Source organism: Cupressus sempervirens, chromosome 11 (assembly GCF_028749045.1).
Source record: "Cupressus sempervirens isolate cs-2001-9-10 chromosome 11, ASM2874904v1, whole genome shotgun sequence".
NCBI lineage: Eukaryota > Viridiplantae > Streptophyta > Pinopsida > Cupressales > Cupressaceae > Cupressus > Cupressus sempervirens.
In genome coordinates, this window is record NC_143128.1 from 10,030,640 (window position 1) to 10,057,726 (window position 27,087).

Below are 27,087 nucleotides of genomic sequence, written 5' to 3' on the forward strand. Positions count from 1 at the left end.
ATTTTTCCAAATTGCTCAGTTTAGTATCCATTTTTGACACCTTCCCCTGAATTCCACTAGTCTCTTTATCCATCACCCTTTCTTTGGTGTCGAGGAGTGGTATCTTGTGCATGAGGTTTTTAACTTCTTCTGCATTCCCAATAACCTCTGAAAGTTTGTCGATATGTTGGCCCAATGTGTGCTCACCTCTGGTAGTTCTGGTGACTTGCTCCATTTCCTTGCCCAACAACTGCATTTGTTGCTTAACAAAGTCAATATCCTTCAAAATTGAACCAAGGTTACCATAAAGACCCTTGGATGACTCAAGCCCACCTTCAATATTACCATCCAAATCTAGAAGGTGCCCCTGTTCTCCAACATCCTCATTATCTGAGTCACCATTCTTTCTAGTCTGTAACCTTTCCTGCTACCACCTTAAATATTTTATTTTCCTTTCTAGCCAGTGAGCCAGAGGCTCATCATCAAAAGTAGGTGACACTTGATCATCTTGGAAGCCCTTACTACCATTTCCTTTACCTCCACTCCTCTTATTATAGTAATCTCTCAGTAATTCCTCCATGAAGTCACTCTCCTGATCAAAATCACCATACACAACAATCGTTTTCTTCTTTTTAGAACTGCAACTAGAGCCCTTTTTCAAACTACCCAAACCCCCTTCAACTTCATCTTGGGTATCAGAATCATAACCCTTATCTAGGAGACTCCCATCCATATTCTAGTCTACCCCTTTCAAACTACCCATCAGTTTCACAATCTTCTTAGACTTTAACACATTCATTATTAGGACCATAAGACCCTCATGGAAAACATGCTCACCATTTGGGTCTTTTTGAATAGCCTGAGTGGAAATACTAAGAGATTGCAATAAATAAAATGGAAAAATGATCCTAACATCATGCCAAAAGTGATTTGCCAACATGAAATTGTACCCATAAAACTTAGTGAATCTCATGTCTAAAGTTAGGTATTCCATTATCACAAAAAGCACAAATTGCCATAGTCGAGGAACAGAGGCTGGGTTGAAATAAAAATTACCTATTTTTACCAATCGACTTTTCTCCTACTCTGTCTCCACAAAATCATTGATGGCCCTATCCAAGAGCTTCCTCTCTGGATAAAAATTAATCTTGTCCATGTCCAACCCTGTGGCTCTACAATTACTTCTTTGGTAACATCCATTCGTTGGTTACCCACCATCACAAAGCCATCCTTCTCAAAGATTTGATGAATTGGTGCATAATAGCTAGATTGTTATCTCTAAGCCTTTCCATGTACCCTATGAAATTGCCTTGCCTTAAAATATCCCAAACCTCCATCTTGTTCCTCCACTCTAAATAGCTTGCTGGCTCTACCCTTTTCCTTTTTCCTCCCATATTCACTTCACCAAATTGGCTAGTTTTTATTCTCTAAAATCCCCAAATCGCTTTACAACTAAATGCCACACCACAAACGAAAAGAGAAATGGAAAAAACTACCCAAAATCCATGCGAAATGCTCTACTTTCTAAAAAACATAACCCACCACACTCTGAAAGAGTTCACCTCATAATTACAAACCACTGACATCATCATAATTAAAATATTTTTTCTTAGATCTCCATGTATCATACTCGATAAGTTGGCAGTCATCTGGAGGAAAGGACTCCTAAAAATCCCAAATGATTTTATTATCATTGAAACAAGCCACATTTGTAGCCCAATCAGTAGTATGATTGGCTTCTCTAAAATTATGAGTTATAATGCATGTTTGAAAAGAATTTATAATGTTAATAGCCTTGAACATAATATTGCCAATAGTCCATGATGGTTCAATAATTTTATTTAAACAATTAATAATGTTGAGGGAATCACCTTCCATCCATATGTTCCTCAAATGATACTTCTAGCATAGAGAATACCATGAAGAGTAGAAGAGGCTTTTGTAGCATGATTAGTTTGATCCCCTATTGGAATAGTCATACATCCCACATAGTCACCATTAGAATTTCTAATAACAACTCCACATCTTGCTTTGCCTGGGTTCCCTTTCGTAGCCCTGTCAAAGTTTATCATAAACTAATCCGTCGGAGGATAGTCCCATCTAGCATTATCCCTTGGATTAAGATCCTTAATATTCATTCCCAAACTCCTTATGTTCCAGCTATTAAGCACCCATTCTTTCCACTCATTACAAGGTTGTTGTCCAGAACCAATAATTTTAATATTTTCAATCATAAGGACTTTAATTTTATAGAACACTTGATTAGGATTGGATTCTACACCTCCTAAGATCCTATTGTTGTGCTCCTTCCAAATTCCCCAACACAGATAAGGAGGAATGAAGTCCCAAAATTTGACAATCAAAGCATTCTTAGAAGGAGCCATCCAACTAGTAAAGAACAACTGGATAGTAGCATGGAAAATCCAATCCACTTTCAGTAAGCTACAAACTTTATCCCAAAGCTTCTTGGTAAAGGGACAATGCGACATGATATGATCCACTAATTCCCCATCATTCTTGCAAAGAACACATCGATTAAAAATTATGAAAACTCTCTTCTTAAGATTATCAAGAGTCAAAATTTTATTCTGTAGAAGAATCCAAAAGAAGATATTAACTTTGGGTGACATGCCTTTCACCCAAGCCTTAGCCCATCAGGGTTTATCATCATCATTGAAAGAATTAGCATAGGTAGAGGCAATAGAGTACATACCACTGGGGTCACTTTTCCATATTAGAACATCCTCTTCATGATTTAAAAAGAATGCATTCAAACACTTGCCAAGCTCACCCAAGTTATAGTCCACACTATGAAGATCCACCCGCATATCATCCTTCCAATAATCACCCACAAAAGTACCGAACTAATTCTTGCATTGCTCCATATAACTATTCCACCTTGGATCATCACAAAGAGGGTGGTCCAAGATCCAAATGTCTTCCCAAAAAAGATTTTTTCTACAATTTTCCACCTTCCATTTAATCCCTTTCCTTAAAATATATTTGAATTTCTGAGCATTCTTCCATATCAGAGAACCCCCTTGTTCTAAGTCACTATTAAGGAAATGATGAAAATAAAAGTGGTCCCTTTATATTTATCAACCCAAATATTCTTCCATTCCCCCTCTTCCTTGTGCCATCTCCATAATAATTTAGCCAATAAGAATTCATTCATAGAAGAAATCCTTTGCAAGCCAAGCTCTCCCTTCCCCCGGGGCATACAAACATTCCCCAAGCAATTAGAGGGAGTCTTTTTTTAATCTATGTTCCAATCCATAAGAAGTTCTTCTGAATTTTCTCAATAGCAAGAGAAAACTTTCTTGAATTTTGAAAACACTAAAAGAATAAAGTGGAACACTTTGTAGGATAGACTTCAAAACAATAACCTTACTAGCCTGACTATGGAGAGAACCTTTCCAACGAGTAGGTTTCAAGTGGATTTTATCAATCAGTGAGTTCAAAAAGCTGTCAAGAGGGGCAACCAACAAGTTTCAAGTGGATTTTATCAATCAGTGAGTTAGAAAGTGTTTTTTAGTATAGAAGATGTTATAAGCTACATTAACTATAAATTTAAGAGTATTGGAGATGAAGAGATTCATAAATATTTAAACACAATTTGTAATGGAGATTTATCATTGAAACTTGAGTTCATGCATATGAGTGAGGTGAATCTAATCAAGTATATGTTCTACATGGAATTTAATAACCATGAATGGAGTAGGATTATTTTGAGTAGAGTTCATGAAGGAATGTTTTGGGTAGGTGATATGCATTTCATGATTAACAATGACCTAGTTCACAAGGTCACAGAACTAAGAAATGAGGTTCATAACCCTCTTAATGAAAAGAATGTTAAGAAGTTGGTTGAAGTTAATCCAAAGACCACTTTTGATGGTAGAAATATGAGACTTTGCCTAGTCAAGGATACTAGAGTTAGAGTTTTGAGCAAGATAATTGGTTATAAGCTTAAGCATGTTTCAAATATAAACATTGTGCTAGAAAGATTTTTAGGTGCAGCATATTTGATGGTTGTTGAGAGGAAAAACATGAAAATATGTGAAATAGTCAGACTACAGTTGTTGGACAACATAGAAAAACTAAATAAATCTAAGAAAGGATTCTTTAGGTTTGAATCTTTATGGACCTACTTGTTTTTCCAAGCAACTAGACAGTTTCCTAGAATGAAAAATAGTGGTTGGGATATTGATCAATGCACCATGAAGCTAATCACTCAGTGCTATAGACATGGAGCTAAAGGAATAAGAGATGAATACACTGGAAGAATGATGAGAAAAATTCAATAGAAAATGAAGCAAAGATTTAGAATTCCACCTGTTATAGTAAAGAAGTATAAAGACAAAAAAAAAATTATGGTAGAAACCTATACAAATTGTATAGAGGATGTAGAGCCTAGAGAGAAACTTATAGAACACATAAGTTATGAGATGAGTAAAGAACTCATAGAAATTTATGCAAAGATTAACCTTGAATCTAAGTAGAATACAGAATCTCCTCGATGGGGAACTTATGAGGGCAAAAAGATGAGAGAAGTTCATATGGGACTTCATAGTAAGCAAGTTGAAAAGAATGTGGAGAAGAAAATATAAGATACTCTAAGGAATCTAGGATGACTAGATAGGAGTATAATGAAGCCAAGGGTACTACCAAGAAAATGAAAGCCAATGGGCAAACCAAGATATTGGTAGCTACACCACTTGTTGTAGCTAGATCCTCAGAAGGAATCACTATAGCTAGACCATCACCACTAATTCCTAGTGTTATATAAGCCTATTTTTGATAATTTTCTTGCATAAAATCAAAGAAAAATAGCATATATTGCAAAAAAATTTGAGGAAGAAGTCTCTTTTAGTAGAAATTTGAGAACATCGTCCAAATATTTCAAGCTAGTTGGATATGGAACATTACAAGGGGATGAAGAAATGATTAGTTATCAGTTGGTGCCATGCTAGCTAAAAGATATTGATATGGTTCTCTTGATCGTTCCATGTGATTCAACTCATAAGAGATGGATGTCGAGATTTGAAGTTGCAAATTTATACATCTAGTCAAAATTGAGTGTTAAGACTCATGCCAAATTAATTTTGAAGAGGTGACGTTGTCAACTGCAAGCTTTTAAATATAAGATTTTGGTCATCATTTTATACACTTGCAATCATTGAAGTTAATATTAATTCTAGTGCATATAAAGGAACTTGATTAAAATTATGAAAGAGATGAAGCATCAAGGATTAAAAAGGATATTCAAGACAATAGGGCTCTCCTAATGAGAGGGAGTAGAGTGAGAAGAGATTTATATTCTAAGCTTAGATGGTAAGAAAGATAGCTTCCATGATTGAGATTATGCATGCTTTCATGTCAGAGGGAGAAACTAGAGGATTAGCTTCAATTAACTTCCTAGGATTTTAATCATATTGATTCAAAGGAAGTGGATCATATTGAATGTCTAAAATTTACTAATGTATATGGTATCTTTTGTTGTTGTTGAGGAGCATAAGGAACTACTAGACCATCATCTTTTAGAGTATCATCCAGTCGTACATTATCATTTTCTTTCTTCTAATGTTGCTGCCACAGATCTTTGTACAACACTTTCTCATTGAATATGACATCCATGTTTCTTACAATTATATGATTTTCAAAATCCCAAGGCCTATAACCAAACTCATCAATGTCATATCCAAGAAATATACATTTCTTAGATTTAGCTTTCAACTTGGTTCATTTTTTAGAATCTATATGTGCAAATGCTTCACAACCGAAGGTTTTGAGAAGAGAACAACTTGCCTTCTTGTTAGTTCATGCTTCCTTTGGAATACCATAGCCCAAAGGAGTAGAGAGTCCTCTATTAATCAAGTAGAAAATGACATTGACAACCTTTTCCTATATGTTTAAGGGTGGCCCAACATGCAACCTCATACTTCTTGGACGATCCATGGTTGTCATGTTCATGAGTTCAACCACTCCATTTTCTTGTATAGTCCTTGGAATAGTTTTCTACCTATGAATATCACTAGTGGAACAATAATCTTTAAATTCATTGCTACAATTCTCACCACCATTATCAAGTGTGAGATATTTTAATCTTTTACCAATCTCATTTTCAACCAAGCATTTCCATTTCTTAAAATTTATTAATACATCAAATTTATGTCTAAGGAAATAAACCCATATGTTTCTAGTTGCATCATAAATAAATGTAAGATAACAATGAGAGCCACCTAGGGAAGATACCTAAGCTAGTTCCCATACATCTTTATGCACAAGATCTAATTTCTTATTTTTTTCCTTCCCACTCTTGACAAAACTAACTTTCATTTGTTTTCCATATACACAACTTTTAGATAAATCCATATTGACACATTTTTGACGTAGTAAAACTTTCTGTAAATGAAATCATTTTGTACCTTTCCCACTCATGTGCCCAAGTCTATGGTGTCATAATATTGTTTCAGAATCTATAGCTATTTTTTGTTCTCCCTTCTCAATTGCAGCTATTATTTGTTCCCCTTCTCAACTACAACAATTATTCTTGAACATTCATTTTTCTCTAAAACAATTAAAGTAGAAGGAACAATATGATTTGTACAAAGATATAAGGTGCCTAGTTTCACAATTTTTTATACTACTAAGGAACCTTTTGAAACCTTCCAATTTTTCTCATTAAAAGTAATTGTACAACCCTTGTCACCTAGTTGCCCTACTAAAATTAAATTCCAACTGAACCTTGGAACATGTCTTACCTCTTGTAGTAGCCAATGATTCCCAATCCGTGACTTAAATCTTAATTTTCCCCTTTCCAACAATCTAACAGAGTGTATTATCTCCCAAATAAACTAACCCAAAATTCCCTTAACATAATCAAGAAAATAATCTCTATGTGGAGTAGCATGAAATGAAGCCCCTGAATCTAAAACCTATGAATCTTCAACATCTTTTACAAAAAGAAACAAAACATCCTCTTTAGATTTGTTACTCATCATATATTGTCTCCTTGTTCCCTTCTTGTTTGTCTGCTTCATTGCTCTTTCAAGTCCAACAATCTTTCTTCTCATGCCCTAGATTCCCACACCACCAACATTTTCTTAGTCCCCTAGATTGAGACCTTTTTCCCTTTGATTTTCCTCTTGATTTCCCATGATTTCTAGAATTATTCCCTCTCTTGTTCATTCTAACTTTTCTTTGTGTGTTCAAGACACTTCCTGGTGTAGATCCACTTAAGTTTTTCCTATGAATTTCATCACTCAAGATCATGCCAATAACATCATCAAATTTTAGGGTATTATCACAAAAAACATAATTACTCACAGTCATTCCAAATTTTAGGAAAAGAACAAAAAATCAAGAGAGCCCTAATTTCTTCATCAAAATTGAAATTTATAGAGGATAATTGACTAGTAACCATATTAAACTCATTTAAATGATCAGTAACATATCCATCTTCTGTCATCTTCATATTAAATAAAGACTTCATGAGAAATACCTTATTTGAAATGAGAGGCTTTTCATACAACTTTGTTAGGGTTTGAATCAAGTCTTCAGTCATCTTTGCTTTAGTAATATTAAATGCCACCGATTGTGTCAGGCATAAATGAATACATCCAAGTGTTTTTCTGTCCAAAATATCCTAGTGCTCATGTGTCACAGCTATCGGTTTCTCTTATTTTCCTTGCAATGGTTGTCAGAAATCCTTCTAATAAAGATAGTCCTTCATTTGCATTTTCTATAATTGGAAGTTATGCCCATTAAACTTATCTACCTTCAGCTTACCCTCATCTATCATCACTCCCACTTAATTGTGAGACTCTCGTTCAATCGTGAGTCCTTCTTGCTGAGTATAACTAAAAGCAACCTTAATCTAATATCACTTGTTAGGATTAATGAGACAGAAGTGATAATTACATGCAAAACATAACCAATATCAAAAAATAATAAATCGCATAAAAGAGAACACAAGACATAGAGATTTAAATGGTTCACCCAATTACTAGGCTATGCCTACCAAACAATGAGTCCAATATTCTTATTATCTAGTGATTACAATCTATAATCTCTTACAGCTCAATACTGATGCAAGAAGCTATAATCTCATCATACATAATAAATCCTTAACCCTACACCATTTTATACAAGTTTTTTGCCACTTAAAAAATTAGGGCTAGAATAAGCCAACCAATAGAAAAATATAACTCTTAGCACCTTTTAAAATAGTAAATTCATTTTTGGCTTCAAGGGAACTACCACTAAACCTCGCCCTATATCATGACAAGGAATGCACCTAGGGTCACTAAACCCAAGACCCTACAAAGGGCACTACCCTTTGACCCAGCCTAGGTTGTTCTCACAAGGAATGTTGCCCCTTGACCCCTAGAGCATGCCTCCATAGTAAAATATGGGAGGAAACCTCATCAAATGAACTGGGGGGAAATTAACTCCCAAGTCTAATTAATCTCCATATAACAAAAATTGCTTCTTGGTTTAGGATCATAACAACATATGGATTTATCCCAAGGCATGTTCTATTCATTTGAGCCTTGTCCCTTGCAACACCTCCTAGTGGGTAAAAACACATATATGAGTATTTATGGGAAAGGATCCATTAAATATTTGAAATACAACCTTCAATTATGTATTGTATTCATCATTAACCACTCTTCTTTGTATCCATCAAATTGTGCAATCAAGTGGAGAAATTTGTTGAGTCCACACCTAGTATAGAGTTTCTCAATTTAGACTTTTGGAGTTAAGAAACTATTGTTGGGATTATTGATCAAGTGTGTTGATTAATTGCATTTTCATATTTCACTTTCAATTAGATTATAATACCTTTGATTGGCATATACACTCATGCACCTGAATTGGAATACATTCTCAAAAGAACTTGTTGAACTATGTATGCTTTCATCCACTTTAGTTCTTGAAACTTGTGATGCGTCCCCATCTCCTATATACATGTCTTCTTTAGAGATTTCTTTAAATAAACAAGGTGTTACGAGTCTTTTAGTTTTAATTGTATGGGATGATTTTTGCAAGATGTTGCACTTTTTTTTATGTAGTTACACATTGCAAATATTGAACAATCTTAACAATATTCACTTCGTATAGTAGTTACAACACACTTGCAATCACCTTATCAATGTCTTTGGAGAGTGATCGTGAGTCTTCACAATTGTTAATATTCATTTCACTAGATTGCATCTTGAAATTCTTTTATTCAAACATGTAAAAAATTCAAAAATCTTTAGAGGCAAACATCGTGAGGCTTTTAAACATTGCGACAAAAAAAAAAGACAAAGGGGACTAAAAAGGCTAAAAGAGATGCACATATAAATGAAATGGGCCTTGCATTGGATATCACAATTGACCTTTGTAAATCATGCCATGAAAGCTTTTTATTGTCTTAACCGTCCTTGGACTTCAAACTATCCCTTGCAAATGTAGCTACTTACAAGTCTTTTTGGATCATTCTAGAGATGAATTGCACCAAAAAAACCATTCATCAAATCTCAACAAAGTATAAAGTCCTCAATACACCAAAGTGAAAAGCTTAATCTTATTGGAAATCATACCCATTGTAATGTCCCCAGTCAGATTGCTTGGTAATTTTAGGACAATGTTTATGTAACTCCAATTGAAATGAGTTCCTTGATACTATAATGTCCCTTTTGGAACTTACTCTTCAGTTTCTTTAAATTCTCATTTTGGGGTTTTGAGAAGATCATATGAATGATTTAAAATATACATTTTTATACAAGAAAATATATCAAACTTCAATAATATATCTTTGACGCATACTTATTTCATATGCCAAAAAAAAAGTATTAGAACTATAGGTGTCTTCTAATAAGTTGGCAACTTATGATATACTATTGTTTATCCACTATCATTTCTCTTTACCTTAATTATGATTTAATATTCACTTGATATGTCCTTATTACTTTATTACATAACCCTCTTTCTTATTTATCAATTTAATAGTCTTGACTTATTTTGAATTATTTTGAGTTCCTTACCTTTAGAATATGCTATGTATTTTATGTTCTTAGCCTCTTATATTAATGGGTTATTTTTGCACTCAATCCATCTTTTTATCTCATATATATTGTTGCACTTTATCTACTTTATTATTTTGAGTTCTTATGTCCTTTATCTTATTTCTAAGCTTGTCTTGTCCTCCCATAAATGTATCTTTTAATACCCAGTGCCTTCTCTTTTTAAATATTCACCCCCCATTTATACCCTGAATGATAGAAGAGACTAACGTGATGTATAAGAGCCACGTCAATCTGACCTAATTACTCTCCATCTAATTCAAAAGTATGACCGATTAGGTGTCATGTTTATTATTTTATTATTAAAGTAATATAATTTTACATTCTTATAGAATGGTATATAGTTTTGCAAAATTAGTTAATAGCATACATATATGCTACTAGATATAATAGATATATTTTAATCATTTATTTAAATATTTATTATGAATATTTTTATTTCAATTTCCTATTTAATGCATTTAGTTATAGATATTGTTTCTATTTCACAAATATATTGATTGGGTGCTTATTCTAATTATCATGATTTAATATTAAATTTCATTATTTAGAGGGTTATTAGAGTCCTCCCTCCCAAAATTGCTTGTCCTCAAGCAATTATGATTTTTGATTTGTCAATAGATTTATTTAAGTTCAAATTTGATCTTAATATTAGTTAGATGTTATGAGTGAGTCACCTTTGATTTGTTGTATGTTAATTAGAATGGTAAAAGAAAGATTGATGATTGGTTAATTAATCAGTTCTTGTTCAATGAGTAGATGATCATAACAATGAATTGTATCTTGATTTATTGATTCATAATGTCAAGGTTTGTGATTTGCCTAATTGATTATAAACATAATTTATTTGACTAATCTTCCAAGTTTCAACATCTTTTTTTTTAGTTATAATGATTCATTTAATGATCTCTTTGTAATCATTAGTGTTCATTGAATTGAAATAGACTCAAGTCCTTTTGTTTTTCTTATATGACCTCTTTAGGGTATGAAAATTTCAATGTTGTGGGGTGCTAGATACTCATCTACGAATAGGCTTCCTCAAGGTATTGGGACTGCATGTTCGTACCCATCTTGGACTCTTTCCTCAAGGATTTTGGAATCATGTTCTTACCCATCTTAGACTCTTTCCTCAAGTCATTTGAAACCATTTCCTCACCCATCATGGAATATTTCCCCAAGGCATTGGAACCCATGTCCTTACCTATTTTGGAATCTACCTAACTCATGTGGATTTACTCCTCTCCCTTCTTGACAATAAAATACTTTATTCATGAACTCATATTCATCATTTATGTAATCATGTCTCCATGCTAAATTATCACCCATATTCAATAATTTGATTTTTTATTGATTGAAATTCTTATGATCATGTTTACCCAATAAGATGGCAAGATTATGCTTTGATACCACTGTAATGTCCCCGATTAGATTGCTTGGTAATTTCAAGTCAATGTTTATGTAACTCCAATTGAAATGAGTTCATTGAATGATTTCATTTTGGAGTTTGGAGAAGATCATATGAATGATTTAAAATATACTTTTTTATACAAGAAAATATATCAAACTTGAATAATATATCTTTGACACATACTTATTTCATATGCAAAACAATATGTATTAATACTGTAAGTGTGTTCTAATAAGTTGGCAACTTATGATATACTATGTTTTATCAACTATTATTTCTCTTTACCTTATTTACCATTTAATATTCACTTGAAATGTCCTTATTACTTTATTACATAACCCTCTTTCTTGCTTACCCATTTAATGATCTTGACTTATTTTTAATTACTTGAGTTTATGGTATGTATTTTATTTTCTTAGCCTCTTATATTAATGGGCTGTTTTTGCACTCAAGCTATCTTTTTATCTCATATATATTGCTGCACTTTATCTACTTTATTATTTTGAATTCTTATGTCCTTTATTTTATTTCTAAGCTTGTCTTATCCTCCCATAAATGTATCTTTTAATACCCAATGCCTTCTCTTTTTAAATATTCACCCCCCATTTGTACCCCTTATCCTCCCATTATTATATCTTTTAATACCTGATACCTTCTCTTTTTAGTTATTCACCCCCCATTTGTACCCCAAACTCCAAATGACATAAGGGACTAACGTGATGTATAAGAGACACGTCGATTTGACCAACCAATTAAGTGTCATGTTTATTATTTTATTATTAAAGTAATATAACTTTGCATTTTTATAAAATGGTATATAGTTTTTTTTTAATTAGTTAATAGCGTACGTAGATACTACTAGAAATAATAGATATGTTTTAATCATTTATTTAAATATTTATATGACTATTTTTATTTCAATTTCCTATTTAATTCATTTAGTTATATATATTGTTTTTATTTCACAAATATATTGATTGGGTGCTTATTCTAATTATCATGATTTAATATTAAATTTCATTTTTTTGAGGGGTATTACACCCATATTTTTAAAAATCTATGTGAAATATATTTATATGTATCAAATTTTAGAAATAAAATTAAAGATAGTAATTGCTATCTAGCATTGCCATTTAAACTTTGTTTTACTTATAAAGATAAATAAGTAGAATTAGACATATCAACATAATTATCATAAAGAATTTTACTTGTAATAATTATATAACACTTAAGAGTCCCAAAAGCTATTTTCTAGACAACAAATCCGACTTCCTCATCCATAATGAAATGACATTACACCCATGAAATTCCACTTTCAAACTATATCATATATTTAAATTGTAGGTATAGTGAGTTAACTCGTGAATTATAATTGACATTACTAGTTTATATACTTCTAATTATACTTTGATTGTGGTTGGTTTCACTTATATAACCTTCTTTGCAAATTGGTTTGAAATGACACTCAATAAGAAGAAACCAAAAAGTATGGGTTCTCTTTTGCTTACAATAATGCAATGCTCGTCTAAGACTAGAATATGGTCAATACCACACCGCTAATTTTCTTCTAATGGATAACATTATCAATAGCTAAAGGCAGCTCTGTCAATTTGAAAAAGATATTTAGTATCTATCGTGGTATTCTTTAGACGGTGATAATATTATTATTTCAAATGTACTGGAATTCTCGCATTGTATGTGGTTGTTCCTGATATGAGGAAAGGTATTCAAAATTAAAGGTTAAGTTAGCTAAGGGAAGGGAACTAAAATTTTAGCCTCGTGGTAATTAAAGAAGTCATAAATGTACCTTCCTAGTACAAACCTATTCTCTTGAATGGAAAAAGACAAAGATAAAATAACATACACATGAGACATAAGACAATGGAATCATGTTGTAGAAGGTTTAATCCATGCACGTCCCAACACCTGGGCATGCAATGAACTTCTGTTTTCAATTTTGTTTTGCAATTGGTGCCAAAAGTAGTTACTTCTATGTTGCCATCTTTAAAATCCTAGAAAATTATTCAGCACAGATTTTCAAATTCCATGGTATTGAAGAAGTATGATTTGAAAGCAATCAGACCATTGACATATATGAGAAAAGCCAGTCAGTGTTTTATTTAAATTCGCACCAGACAGAAGCTTTAGTAATGCCGAGAAGCAGCAATGAAATTTTTGCTGAGTGCATGATATAGGTTTTATTTGAAAGCATCTAACAAAAAATCTTGTAAGGCACTACAAAATAACTCTTCACCTGCGGCCTTTAACAAATAGGACACTTCTTTTTGATCTTCTGTTTTTGAGCACACGTCAAACACACATCCTTGTGGCCACAGTCCTCGTATAATGCTCGCAACACTTTAGGACCAAACTTTGTATGACATATAGCACAATCTTCAGCCTGAAAGAATCAACAGCAAACCACATGATTTATTTAATTTGACAAATTTCACTAAATAATACTACTAAATGCAACTTTTAAGAAGAAACCCAACATTCCAGAAAAGTTTCAAATTTCGATCAGTGCAAATTCTACCTCCGGCAACACTGCTGATATGCTAGACAATTTATTTGTTTCCTGTCTGGCATTTTCGAGTTCTTTCTCGAGCTCATTTTTCTCTTCAAGCGTTCTCTGTAGAAATTGTTGTTTTTCCTTCTGAACCTTTTCTTTGATCTGACATCATATGACAAATTGGAAATAGAAATTAGTCACTAACAGAATTAAATTTTATCGAAATTCCTAGATCTGACAGCATTAGTTACAAAACTTACCTCCAAGACTTGTTTATGGTGCTTTGCTTGCAGCTCTACTTTCTTTTCGTGTAATTTTTTCTCAAGCTGAGCATACTTCTTTTCCATTTTAGCTTGCAAGTCTTTTTCAAGTCTCTGTTCTCTCAAAATTATTTTTTGCCTAATCTCAGCTAGCTTTTGCCTGAAAAAAATGGAAAAGTCTCATGAAATCATATAAAACAACAAATGATTGTTTTTCTTTCCAGGAGTTTGGAAATGCATACTTTTGCTCGTTCTTTTCTTTCTCAATTCCTTCTTCCAGTTCATTTTCAGTCTTCATATATTCTTCAGTTTCCTTCTCAAAATGCATTTTATTTGCATACAGCTTAGCTCTAATTTCTGTCTCTCGCTGTTGATAACGAAGATATTTCTCTTTCATAAGCTTATCAAACTTTCTTCTGTTTTCCTCCATCTGCATTAACAATGTTATCAACCAAATGTAATTTCTATCTGACATTTTTCTTTCTTTTTGGAAAAATATCTACGCAATGAGATATACACATTATAACTTAATATTACAGTCACGTGAATAAGGTATACCCAAGAAGAACCGAGGTTTCTTTGACTTTGATTTCTATTTCTCGATTAAATGCTCTCGAGTCCCTGTTAATGTGTATATAATCAACTTTACCTTCCTTGAAAGAAGGTAATATGTAATAAGGGAATCTGTATTCTGAAAATTACCTTCAATTTATGACATCTTTCTGCTTCATCTTGCTGTTTCCTATAATGTTGAACCTCGCCATCTTTCTTCTTCAGTTCTTCTTCCACCCGATTAACTTCAAGCTTCTCAGACTCCAATGCTTGTTTTTTTTGTTCTCTTTCTTCCTCAAGCTCTTCAATGTCTCTGCACACTTTTTCAGTTTCCTGTATTTAATTTCAATCAGAATATTACCTCGATAAAACAAAGCAAAACCAACCAGATATTATAGCCGTGTAGCTAGCTTTCCATCAGGAGCAATTTGGAAAGTTACAAAAAGAGAAAGTTGTACTGATATATATATAGAGAGAGGGAGAGTGGTCACAAAAGAAAAACATTTGGGACTGTTTGATAAAATTAATTATAAAGGAAAAATTTTATGCCAGAAAGGGGACATTTAATACAGTGTCTGGATGAAATCATTAGGCTCTTCCTTTACAAATTGTAAGCTACAAAAGAAGCTGTATAGCAGATACCAGAACAGAAAATTTTAATGATTATTTTGTGTGCATTAATACAAAAATCATATATTACAAGCTTGGACAGTATCAACATCGGTGCAAATTTCTGATTTCCTGTGGATCAATTTATCAAACCACCATATGTGATAATGCATATTATTTGCAAATCAAGTTAGGCTATGAGAATCTAAGAATATCAAACAAAGAAGAAAACATGGACATGTAAATATTCACTTTAGTTCTCTGTCATACCAATTATACTCATATTCCCCCAAAAGGATCAATCTTAAAAGTTTCAAATGTATACATGAGAAACCAACATGTACTAGAATGGAACAATACTTTCAGAAAACATGGACATGTAAATATTCACTTTAGTTCTCTGTCATACCAATTATACTCATATTCCCCCCAAAAGGATCAATCTTAAAAGTTTCAAATGTATACATGAGAAACCAACATGTACTAGAATGGAACAATACTTTCATTCTAAGCTGCCCACCCTGGTTCGGGCTCAGGTTTCGGTTCAAGGGTTGGGTTTGCACATTCAAACAAAATGCTTTCTTGGGGTTGGGTTTGTTTTGCGTTCAGTCATACAAAAACATATAAAACATTAAGCCTAATATACATATTTTAATTTACAATAATATTTGTAAATTTTATAAAATATGATGATGAAATTATAAAAGAAAATCAATGTTATAATTTATAAATATCAAATTTATATATAATATAATATACATAAAATTAACATATAATAAAATATTAACAAAACTATATAATGTCCCCTTTCCGGGTCGGTCATGATTGATACCTTTAAATCAACTGTAATATTCATAATAGTCATTTCAATGGTATCAATTCATAATAGTCATTTCAACTATCAAATGTTATAATTATTAGGATTTAGACATTATCCAAGTTGCCTAAACACCCTCCATGGATTTTCAAAGTTTGTATGTCCATTACACAAAAATTTACAGAATGCTAACCCTTAAACTCTATTGGGATAAGATCCATTAGATTGCATTTATACAAGCCCCTCCTTGGTAATTCTCTATTCTTCTTAGCCAAATAGTAGGATTGATATGTAGATATATATTGTTGATTTTTCTATTATAGTTGATATTACAATCTCATTATTGTAAATCATATTAATGTTAAGAGTAAAGCATTAATGTAATTTCATTTATTAAAATACCTTTACTCCCTTCTTAAGATTTCCCTTTATCCACTTGCATTTTTTAACAAAATTTGAAAAACAGTGACAAACACCGCTGAGGTTATCATAACCTGGCGATCGGCTTCACCACATGCAGTCGCCGTAACTACACAACGCCTTCGCAGGATCTTGTCATCATGGCCTAGCCTGCCACCCCCTGCATCTCCTCCAACTGTGCATCGCCACAAGGCCACCTCTACCTCCCCCACCTAGTCTGCAGTAATATGGGGGGGTGTGGAGCCTTAATTTTTAGCCCTTTTTCAATTTTTGAGGTTGTTTGAATTTTTTTCTTTGCTACAAAAGCCCTTTTGGTTTTTTTCTCTAACTTGAGCATACAGAGGCATTTTTTGGATCCAAAAGAAGCATTGAAAAGCTGATTTAGAGACAAACATGATGGTGAAGGTATTTTTTGGAGTTTTTTCTAGTTTAGTTCCTATTTTTTCACTCAAAGTCAGATGATGTCTTCTATCTTTCAGGGGACGTAACTTGCTCATTTTTGTTCCATTTTTCAATCCAAAAGAAGCATTTGAAAGCTCTTCCCAAGCACTTCCCAAATGCTCTGTCATTTCACCAGTATTTATTACCAAGTACTAGTGATACTCAACTGAGTTCTTTTTTCTCTATTCTTGTATACACTTTCCTTCTGCAAGTTGGGATTCAGTTTTTTGCATTATGGGGGGTGTTTTTCCATTATTTTCTGTTACAATATCAGTATATCATAAAACTTCAAAACATTGGTCGAGACCTCTTCTTGTCTAATACTTCTAAACCCACATAGCTATCACACATGAAAATCTACTATGCAACGTTTTCTCCTTTCAAAGGGTTTCTTGTCTTGTTTAGATATAGTACAACCAATATTTGAAAGTCAATATCAAACTTTATAGCACATGAATAAGATGGATGAAGCCATGAGTCTGATTCCTTTAAGTGTTTTAGATAGCTTACATTTCATCTTATGAGTGTTCCACTCCTCAAGAAATGTGGGACAAGTTCAAGGACTTGTTTGGTACCATCAACGAGTTCAAAAAACTTCAGATTGAGGCATAGCTTACTTCACTTGTACCATATGTTTTTCCCCTCTATCGAGGACTTTCTCATGAGGTTCAAATAGTAGAGAACTTTGTTATAGGGATGCGGAAAAGAAAAAATGGATAAGGAGTGCATCTATTTGATTCTATCAAAGCTTCAATGAAACTTTCAAATTTTCTTTTCTATCTTCCATTCCACTATGGATGCTTTGGGTCCTAGATTTACCATGACAACTTTTGAGGTTTTTTGTGATCGATTAACTAGAGAGCAGTCAATGCTTACACAGTTGGATACTATCATAGGTTCAAGGACACAACCATTAGTTGCTTAGACATCTACAGGGAAGCCAAAGCAGAAGCCAAAGCCCAAGATAGATTCAACAGGCAGTGAGAGTTCCTCCAAGCCTAGTCCTAAATTAGATGCTTGGAAACCCACTATGAAGGGTAAATCTTCTAAGTTAGGTGGTTCTTCCTCTAAGACTAAGAAGTATTTAGGTGATCCTTGTAGTTTTTGTGGCAAGGAAGGACATCCAGTTTCCAAGTGTTGGAAATGTCTTGAGGCTTTAGAGAAGGCCATGCAAAAACATAGTATTGCTTCTCCGAAGCCACCACCTCCTCCTTCAGGGAAAGGACATGCTCTTTCTGTATAAGAATTGTCTTCTACAACTACTTAGATTCTTGATTCAGGTGCTTCCCACCATATGACACACTCACCTGATTTGGTTACCTCCCTTGCTCAAAGTGTTACTACACAATATGCAGATGGTGACTCTTTACAGCTTTTAGTTTCAAATTCAAGAACTATCTCTTTAGAGGGTGCTTCACTAAAAAATGTTTTCTTGGTTTCGGCCATTTCTACGAACCTCCTCTCTGTCTTTTAGATTCATCATTCTGGCTTTGGTAAGACAGTCAAGTTCTCACCACATGATGTGGTTATTCAAGACCTCCATGATCCTAACTTCGCTATTGCTACTGGGAGTGTTGATCTTCAATCTCACTTATATCAATTTGATGGCTTTGAGAGCTCTAATTCTACATGTGTTTCACTTATTGCTCATGCAAACACTATGAGCAAGCTTTGGCATGAGTGTTTTGGGCATGTCAACTGTAGATATCTACAATAGATGAGTACACAAGAGCTAGTGATTAGGCTACCTCAGATCTCTTGTAGTGATGGTGTTTGTCAAGGTTGTGCACTTGGAAAACATCATAGAGATCCATTTCTAGCAGGTAGATCCACACATGCTAAGGCACCATTGGAGTTGATACATAATGATCTTATGTCATTCCCCACTCCATTCTTTTTAGTTTCTCGATATGTTCTTAGCTTCATAGATGACTTCTTGAGACACACATGGATGTACTTTTTGAAGTACATGTCTGATGTCTTTGATTCATTCCAAATCTTTAAGACATTTATGGAGAAGCAGTCCAATTTTTTGTCAGGCGTATACGCACTGACAATGGCAGGGAATATGTGAATTAGTCTTTCAAAGATTTTTGAACTGAGCATGGCTTACAACATCAGTTCAGAGTTCCCCATATCCCTTAGCAAAATGGGATTGCAGAAAGAAAGAATAGGACATTACGAGAGATGGCCAATTGTATGATACACTCTCGAGCTATGAGTTCTTCATTTTGGGCTAAGGCTAGTAATTGTGCCAACTATATTGAAAATTGGATGCCTCACAAGGCATTGAGATATTTGACTTCTGATTAGGCTTAGACTCATGTCAAGCTCATTGTTTCTACATTTCGTATTTTTTGTAGTGAGGCTAGGGCATTTATTCCAGATGCTCGATGGAAAGCCATGGAGAGGAAGAGCCAACCACTCATCTTTGTTGGCTATTATGAGTATGTGAAGGCATACATGTTTGATCTTGATTCTAGAGATGTCTTGTTTCAGCGAGACGTCTAGTTTGATGAGCATTATCCTCAGATGGAGCCTCCACACTAGCTCCATCTCCTTGCATCCAATTATCAGCTCCATGCACCCACTTGAATTCCTTTTTATTTCCTCTCATTGTCTCAGTCATATCATTACAAATAGAACTAAAATTCCTTATAAACTTTCGGTAAAAATTATCCAAACCATGAAACGATCTTACCTCACCCGCATTCTGAGGTATAGGCCATTCCAAAATTTCTTTAACCTTCTCAGGATCCATCTTCAAACCATCAACTAAAATCACAAATCTTAAATATACAATCTCTTCTTGCATAAAATAACACTTCTTTAGATTAATCATCAACTTCTCCTCTTTCAATCTCTACAATACTTGTCTAACATGCTCAATATGTTTTTCCTTAGTCTTACTAAATATCAGAATATCACCGAAATAAAAAATCACAAACTTACCAAAGAATCTTTTTAGGCCTTCATTCATTAATCTCATGAAAGTACTAGGTGTATTAGTCAAACCAAAAGACATAACCAACCATTCATACAAACCATCTTTTGTCTTGGAAGCAGTCTTCCACTCATCACCTTCTCTACTTCTGATATGATATAGCCACTCTTCAAATCAATCTTGGTAAAATACTTTGCTCCACTCAAACAATCCATTATATCATCCATCCTCAACATAGGAAACCTATATTTCACTGTGATCTTGTTAGTAGCTCTAGAATCAGTACACGTTCTCCATTCTCCATTCTTCTTAGGTGCTAATACAATAGGTACAACACATAGACTCAAGCTTTCTTTGATCAAACCTTTCTACAAAAACTCATGCACTTTTTTGTTAAGTTCTTCATTCTCTATAGGTGTCAATCTATATGGTGCTTTGTTCAAAAAACTAGCTCTAGGAATCAGATCCATACAATGACTTATACTTCTCATTTTAGATAAACCATCAGGTATATCTTCTACAACAATATCCTTGTATTCATTTAGCAAATTTTCAATTTCTACTGGTACTCGACTTCTGTCAGTTTTTGCTACTTGGCCACCATTGTTTTTTGTCACTTGGTTGCTACTGGCACAACTTGGCTTTCTAGGAATTATAGCAAAACATACTTGGTTCTTCTTCATTTCATTTATAAATTGTTTCCCATTAACCATGCAAATTCTCACAGTAGTACAATTAACCTCATTTGGACTTTCAATCAAAGGCAACAATATTTTCTTTTTCCCATTCACCTAAAGGGTATATTGATTTAATCTTCCATCATGTATAGCATATCTATCATATTGCCAAGGTCTACCCAACAAAATATGACAATAATCCATAGGCATAATATCGCACAAAACTTCATCAAAATAATGTCCAATCTTGAACTTCACAATACATTGCTCACTTACCAATATCTTATGCTCATCCTTGATCCATGACACATGATAGGGTTTAGGATGCTTCAGCCTCTGGAACTGCAACTTTGTAACCAGCTCTTCTGATGCCAACTTTTTAGGAATTTCACTGTCAATGATTACCTTACAACATTTTCCAACCAACTTACATCTAGTTTTGAAAAGACTTCTCCTAAGGACAAGTTCCTCATCACTTCCATTATTACATAAGGTTCTTCTCACCATTATATTTTCTCTAGCCTCAGGTGCACTTGGTGAACCCTCGCTACCTCCTTGAATCACAAAATTTATATTACCTTGTCCACTTCAGAGGATCTACATTCAAAGGATCTATGCCCTTCTTTACCACATCTAAAACAATTACCATGAAAACTACCTCTAGAATAAGAATTACCTCTTCCTCAGTAAGAACCAGTACCTTCTCGGTAAGAATGACCACCTTTCCATTTAGTCTTGCCTTTATCATCATTATGCCATTCAGATTTCCTTTATCTTGTACAAAACTATTAGATCTGCCACCTTCTCCATAAGATCTAACTTAGCCTATCTAAAATTTACCACCTCTACCTCTTTGTCTTTGCTCATGCTGCTTTGTCAAGATCTCCTCAACTTTCAAAGCATATTGATATGCTTCCTCCACACTTTCCAATTTCACAAAACTTATCTCATCTTGAATCCGAGATCTCAATCCATTTATCTACATTGCAATTTTCTCAACATTATCATCCACATGTCCAGATCTGATGTCCAATCTATAGAATTCCTCAGTATACTCCTTCACAGTTATGTCTGTTTGTCTCAAAATTTGCATCTTTCTCAACAAGCTAACTTGGTAATCAATAGAAAGGAATTTTTTCTTCGCCTTGTTCACCATCTTTGTCCAAGTCTTGATCTTTTCCTTTCCTCTCCTTTTTTTATCAGTTTGCAAATGCTCCCACCACAGTGAGGCATGTCCTTTCAATCTTGTAACTACAATCTTCACTATCCTATTATCAGGAGTGTTTACATAGTCAAAGAGCTTCCCTTTTCATAGATCCAATCTAACACAACATTGGTATCCAATTTTCCATCATAGGGAACAACTTCTACAACATGCTTTGAATTTTCCCTAGACAATTCTCTCAACAACCTTGCCTCATCTTGATCTTCTTCAGGTTTTAGATTAGGGTTTGGTGCTACTACTTCATCATTATTTACATCATCAAGATGTGCTCCTCTCCTTTGAGTGATCTCTACAATATCTAATCTGGCTACAATTTATCTCAATGTGGCCAATATTACATTATCAATATTTCCTCTACCTTGAATCATTTTTAAATTAGGTTCCTACAAGATTGTAACCCTCTGCAAGTTGTAGGTCAAATCCTCAGATCTTCTACCCCACAAAAAAATTCACTTAGGATTCTACACAATCCAATCTCCACAAGGACAAGCCTCTGCTCTGATACCACCTAACATATGGAGGGATGAACAACTAGGGCCAAAGGCTCATCCAACTATTCACACCACCTACATAGAGTCAACAAAGTGAAAATAATGATGAATACAAACAACATGGGAGACAGAAGAAATAAAAGCCTTCATTCATATATTCATCCAAAGATCAATTACATGCCCATCTATCAGGCAATCTAGGTTACAACCACATATCAATTTATTTACAATCTTTGATGATCAAACTTCACATTTTGCTTCTTCTTCTTCCTCTCTCTCTCTCTCTCTCTCTCTCTCTCTCTCTCTCTCTCTCTCTCTCTCTCTCTCTCTCTCTCTCTCTAAGTTACCCCTTAAGACTCTAACCAAAGTCTCTTAAATACATGCATGACGACAAGTTGACCTATTGCAAATACAACTAAGTAAAATCTCATATTAAATCCTAGGCTAAGCCACAAGTTGGCTCATAGCAAATATCTAACAATAAATTAAATGCAAAGGTTGGCCTCAATAGGAAACCATACAAAAATAACTCAAAAAACAAAGATTACACAAAATACTAACACTTGACATGCAAACATCCAAACAAACTCGGCAACTACATGAACTCGAAATCCATAGGATGACTCGGCAACCAAAGAACACTTGACAACCAAAGACACTCGGTAGCAACTGAGAACTTGACATTAACCACGAAACTTGGCATCCACTAAATGCTTGACAACCATTGAGAACTCAACAATGCAAGACATTTCAATTTGACAAAAAATAAGAAAACTGAAAACATGGAGGATAGCAGTGGAATCAAGGATGCTCTTGCTTTAGAATATTAGCTAATTGAACACTTAAATCAATCAAATGACTGTTAAGAGCATTAAATTTTAAAATAAACTCATCCATAGATTTGAAGTCCGTATATATGAGATCTTCAAGTTGATCCTGCAATTGTATTTTGTGGGATTCATCCACACTATCATAAGTAGTTTACAAAATTGTCCATGCTTCATGAGATTTAGAACAATTTACAATTAAAACATATGAATCAGGAATAATTGAAATGCCAATCAAACCTAAAACTTCTTTGCTTTTAGTTTTCCAAGCATCTTTTTAACCTTGGGTGGTGGTTGCAACAGGCTCAACAAAAGCATCGGTTGTAACATCTAACATGTGTTTAAAATGGAAAATAAAGGAAATATGTGGTTTCCATGAATGATAATTAGAACTATTAAGTTTAATTTCTAGAATTAAAATTGACATGATCAAAGAAACAAGCTAATCTCCCTTTAATTAAAAGAACAATTAAAGATTAATATAATTGAATAGAAAAACTCCCATTACATAAATGTATATAAGTAAAAAAATTCTATAATCAATTAAAGCTTTAAAAAAATTCAAAATTTGATAAAGAAATTATAAAATTAATTCTATTTAAATATATTTGATCTCATATAAGCATTTTTCCTTTTACAATGACTGTCAAATTTGTATTGAATTATTATTATTAAACAAAATTAAAGATTTTATTATAATTTGTAAAAAAGAAGGCTTTATTTTCAAATTATGAAAAACAAATTAAAATAAGTTTAAAATGTTGAAAAATAAAAAAACTTGCCTTTATAAATATTAATATTTAAAAGTTTTATAAAATGAATCTATGTTTCTAAAAAACCTTGGCTAATTATGAAATAAATGACCTTGGCTTAAAGAAAGTCAAGTTATATAAAAAGAATATGATCTCATAAATGTTAATAGGAAAAGAAGAGAACCAAGCAGGATAACGTCAAAAGGAGAATATAAAAGTGGAGGAGGTTTGAAAAACTAAAATTAGATTGGACGAAATAATGGAGTGATTAAAGTAATGCAAAGAATGGAATCTAATTATAGTTAGTGCAAGAAGAAAGGAAAAATTAATCAAGAGATTATTATGATGGAAGAATGACCACTATTAAGGAAGATAATGGACATTACAAAGAAAAACTAGAAAAGTGGATATGAATTAACATATGAACACCTAAGATAGAACATACAAAGTTTATGAATTAACATATGAAGATTGGGATGTGTAGGAAAGAGAATTCACAATGACAAGAGGAGTACACGATAGGAGAATGCACAACAACTAGAGAATGCACAACAAAATATATGCCATAAACATCTTTCAAATAGAAGATAATGGAACACAAAGAGATGGAGAGAGAAAAGATCTCAAGAATGATAGAGTAAATAGAGGTATCAAACAAAAATATGTTGAAGTAGAGCCGAGAATGGGAGAATAGTGTAATAGCTCTTGATCGGGTCCATTATGCTTGATCTCGTTATATCAAGTTGTAATGTTCATAATAAGCATTAGTTTATCAAATGATATTTATTTCTTTGTATTTATGATTGAAAGATAAAAGTGTTATTCTTATAATATCATATAAGAATATATTTAATAGTCATTTATAATGATGTTAAGAAATACCTTAAAAATCATTAATGAGATTGATATTGAACATTAACCCTAAAATGATATATTCATATATCTAGTATCTACTCAATTATAATGTATATGATAAAGATCTTTATATCTTCATTGGCTTACATCATCATACTCATAAGGTATGTCAGCATGGGTATGTTTAGGGTCAAATCGAAGGAATTCCTTGGGTTATGTTCCTTATCATATCGTTGATGCCCAATGTTTATACTATGTTTGATCAAGGCTTTGCTTGTTATGTCATGGAATCCACTGGCCCACCTAGTATGTGAATAGTTTCACATAATATATTGCTAGCATAGTTATGCATGGGCTCAGATATGCGTGGACTTTATGGCATAGTGTTGACCAATAGTGATCTTTTGTATGATTTAATTATCCATAGTTTTCCATTCATGTTGATATTAATATTCTTTTTATTTATGCCAGATTAGTCCATATAACATAAACTAGTCTTTTTCTTCCATCGTGGAATCCATGCAGGACACATTGACAAATCTATGGATTATATTTTCAAGGAGAAGGTAAATATGCTTTGACTATATTTGGTGTGTTTCATATGCATGGGTATGACCATTTATATCTATTCCCCCCACCGATGAAGGGATATGTATACCTAAGTAAATGGGTCGTGACCCCTAGGACATTATTTGTTGAATGGACCAACCTTGTCCAAGTAATTTTGGATTACTATATAATTCATTTACAAACTTATAAATGATTATGTATAATAAATAGATTTTATATATCAATGGCGGATTGATAATCATTAAATAGGCTACTTATAGCTATGCATTATTCTTGTTTATTTTTATTTTTAATTTTTATAAATGATATTTTATATCTTGATAATAATAATTTATTTAATTAATAATTGTAATATTCAATCATTTAGTCAATTGATAATAATTATATTTATTTTCAAGCTCTAGGATTAGGATATTACAAAGAGTGGTCTAATAGAGTAAGAAAAGCTCAAACAAAAACAAAATCCTCGAACAAAGGCACAAAGAAGAAATAAAGGATACAACATATATTATTTTAAAGTTTGAATTAAAATTGATTTTGGTCAAGAAAGTAATTTTTTTTTAATAGAGATATGTTACATACTTACAAAGAGTTGATATTAGTCTATTACAAACCTTTAAGGTCAAGTCTCTATTCTTATTTTTAACGAACACACAAAGCTAGACTTTTGAAGATTTGAATTATACTCTAAATAGTATAAGCATATTAACTCTTTCGAAAGTAGATAAGAAAATTTGATAAAGATATTTTATAGATATGAACTGGTAATCTGTAAGGTTAGAGGTTAGTAATAGAGTAATATTTTGAAACCTGCAATAGCAATTGTTAGTATAATAACAAGAAGATATTTTATGACAAAACACCTACCATAATAGATCTAAGTTCCTCTTGTTTTTGTGGCTAGCCTTCGAAAAAAATAGGGAAAAAAAATGAAAGAAGATAAACCTCTAGTAGAAAGCCTTCCAAAGGGGGTTAGGTATAAAGTAATAGATAAAACAATAAAATTTGCACACACAAAGAGTTAGAATGAGCTAAAGCCACAAAAAATGTATTCTCTAAAAAAAATGTCTCCAAATAAGGCGAGCTCCAATGAATGACAATCTTCAACACTAAAACTCAAAAAAAGGATTAGTAACCAAGCTTTGATGCCATGTAAGAAAAGAAAATGAGAGAAATGAAAATGAAATCAATCCAAGTTAGTTGAGTGATAAGAAATGTTACCATGAAATAAACAACTTCCAAGAGCATACACTAAAGTGGAGCAATAAGGAGATAGAGGATTTAAATGGGGAAAGCAAAGAAAACCCATTTTGATTATTACAAATGAAGGAAAAATCCGAGAGAGAGAGAGAGAGAGAGAGAGAGAGAGAGAGAGAGAGAGAGAGAGAGAGCAAAATGGCTCATTACAATAACATCAATGTGATGTGTAAAGAAGAATGAAAAACATCTCTTTTATGGAGACAAGAAAGGAGTTGCCCCCCAATTTATATGAATGCCACATTCATAATAAGTGTGTGTAGAGTGTCAAGATCATCTTAAGGAGGACAAACTAATTTCCTTTATAAAATGAATTATATAATGAGTTGTCCTCACATGTGGACTAGAGGAAAAGTAAATGACATGTCCCCCACATGTGTACAAGAGGACAAGATACATGTATGGATCCTTGAAATATCCA

The 27,087-nt window shown here is 33.0% G+C and overlaps 1 protein-coding gene across 1 annotated transcript; it reads right to left on the reverse strand.

Annotated features, from left to right (window-relative positions):
- Positions 1-13,664: 13,664 nt before the first annotated feature.
- On the reverse strand, positions 13,665-17,196 carry LOC149527977 (uncharacterized). The gene is made up of 7 exons (XM_089807961.1): positions 17,076-17,196; positions 16,672-16,802; positions 14,932-15,114; positions 14,472-14,659; positions 14,230-14,389; positions 13,994-14,131; positions 13,665-13,858 (listed from the first exon to the last, which is right to left on the reverse strand). Exons 1-7 carry the CDS (start codon positions 17,194-17,196, stop codon positions 13,721-13,723), a joined length of 1,059 nt encoding a protein of 352 aa, XP_089664087.1. The 3' UTR covers positions 13,665-13,720.
- Positions 17,197-27,087: the final 9,891 nt, after the last annotated feature.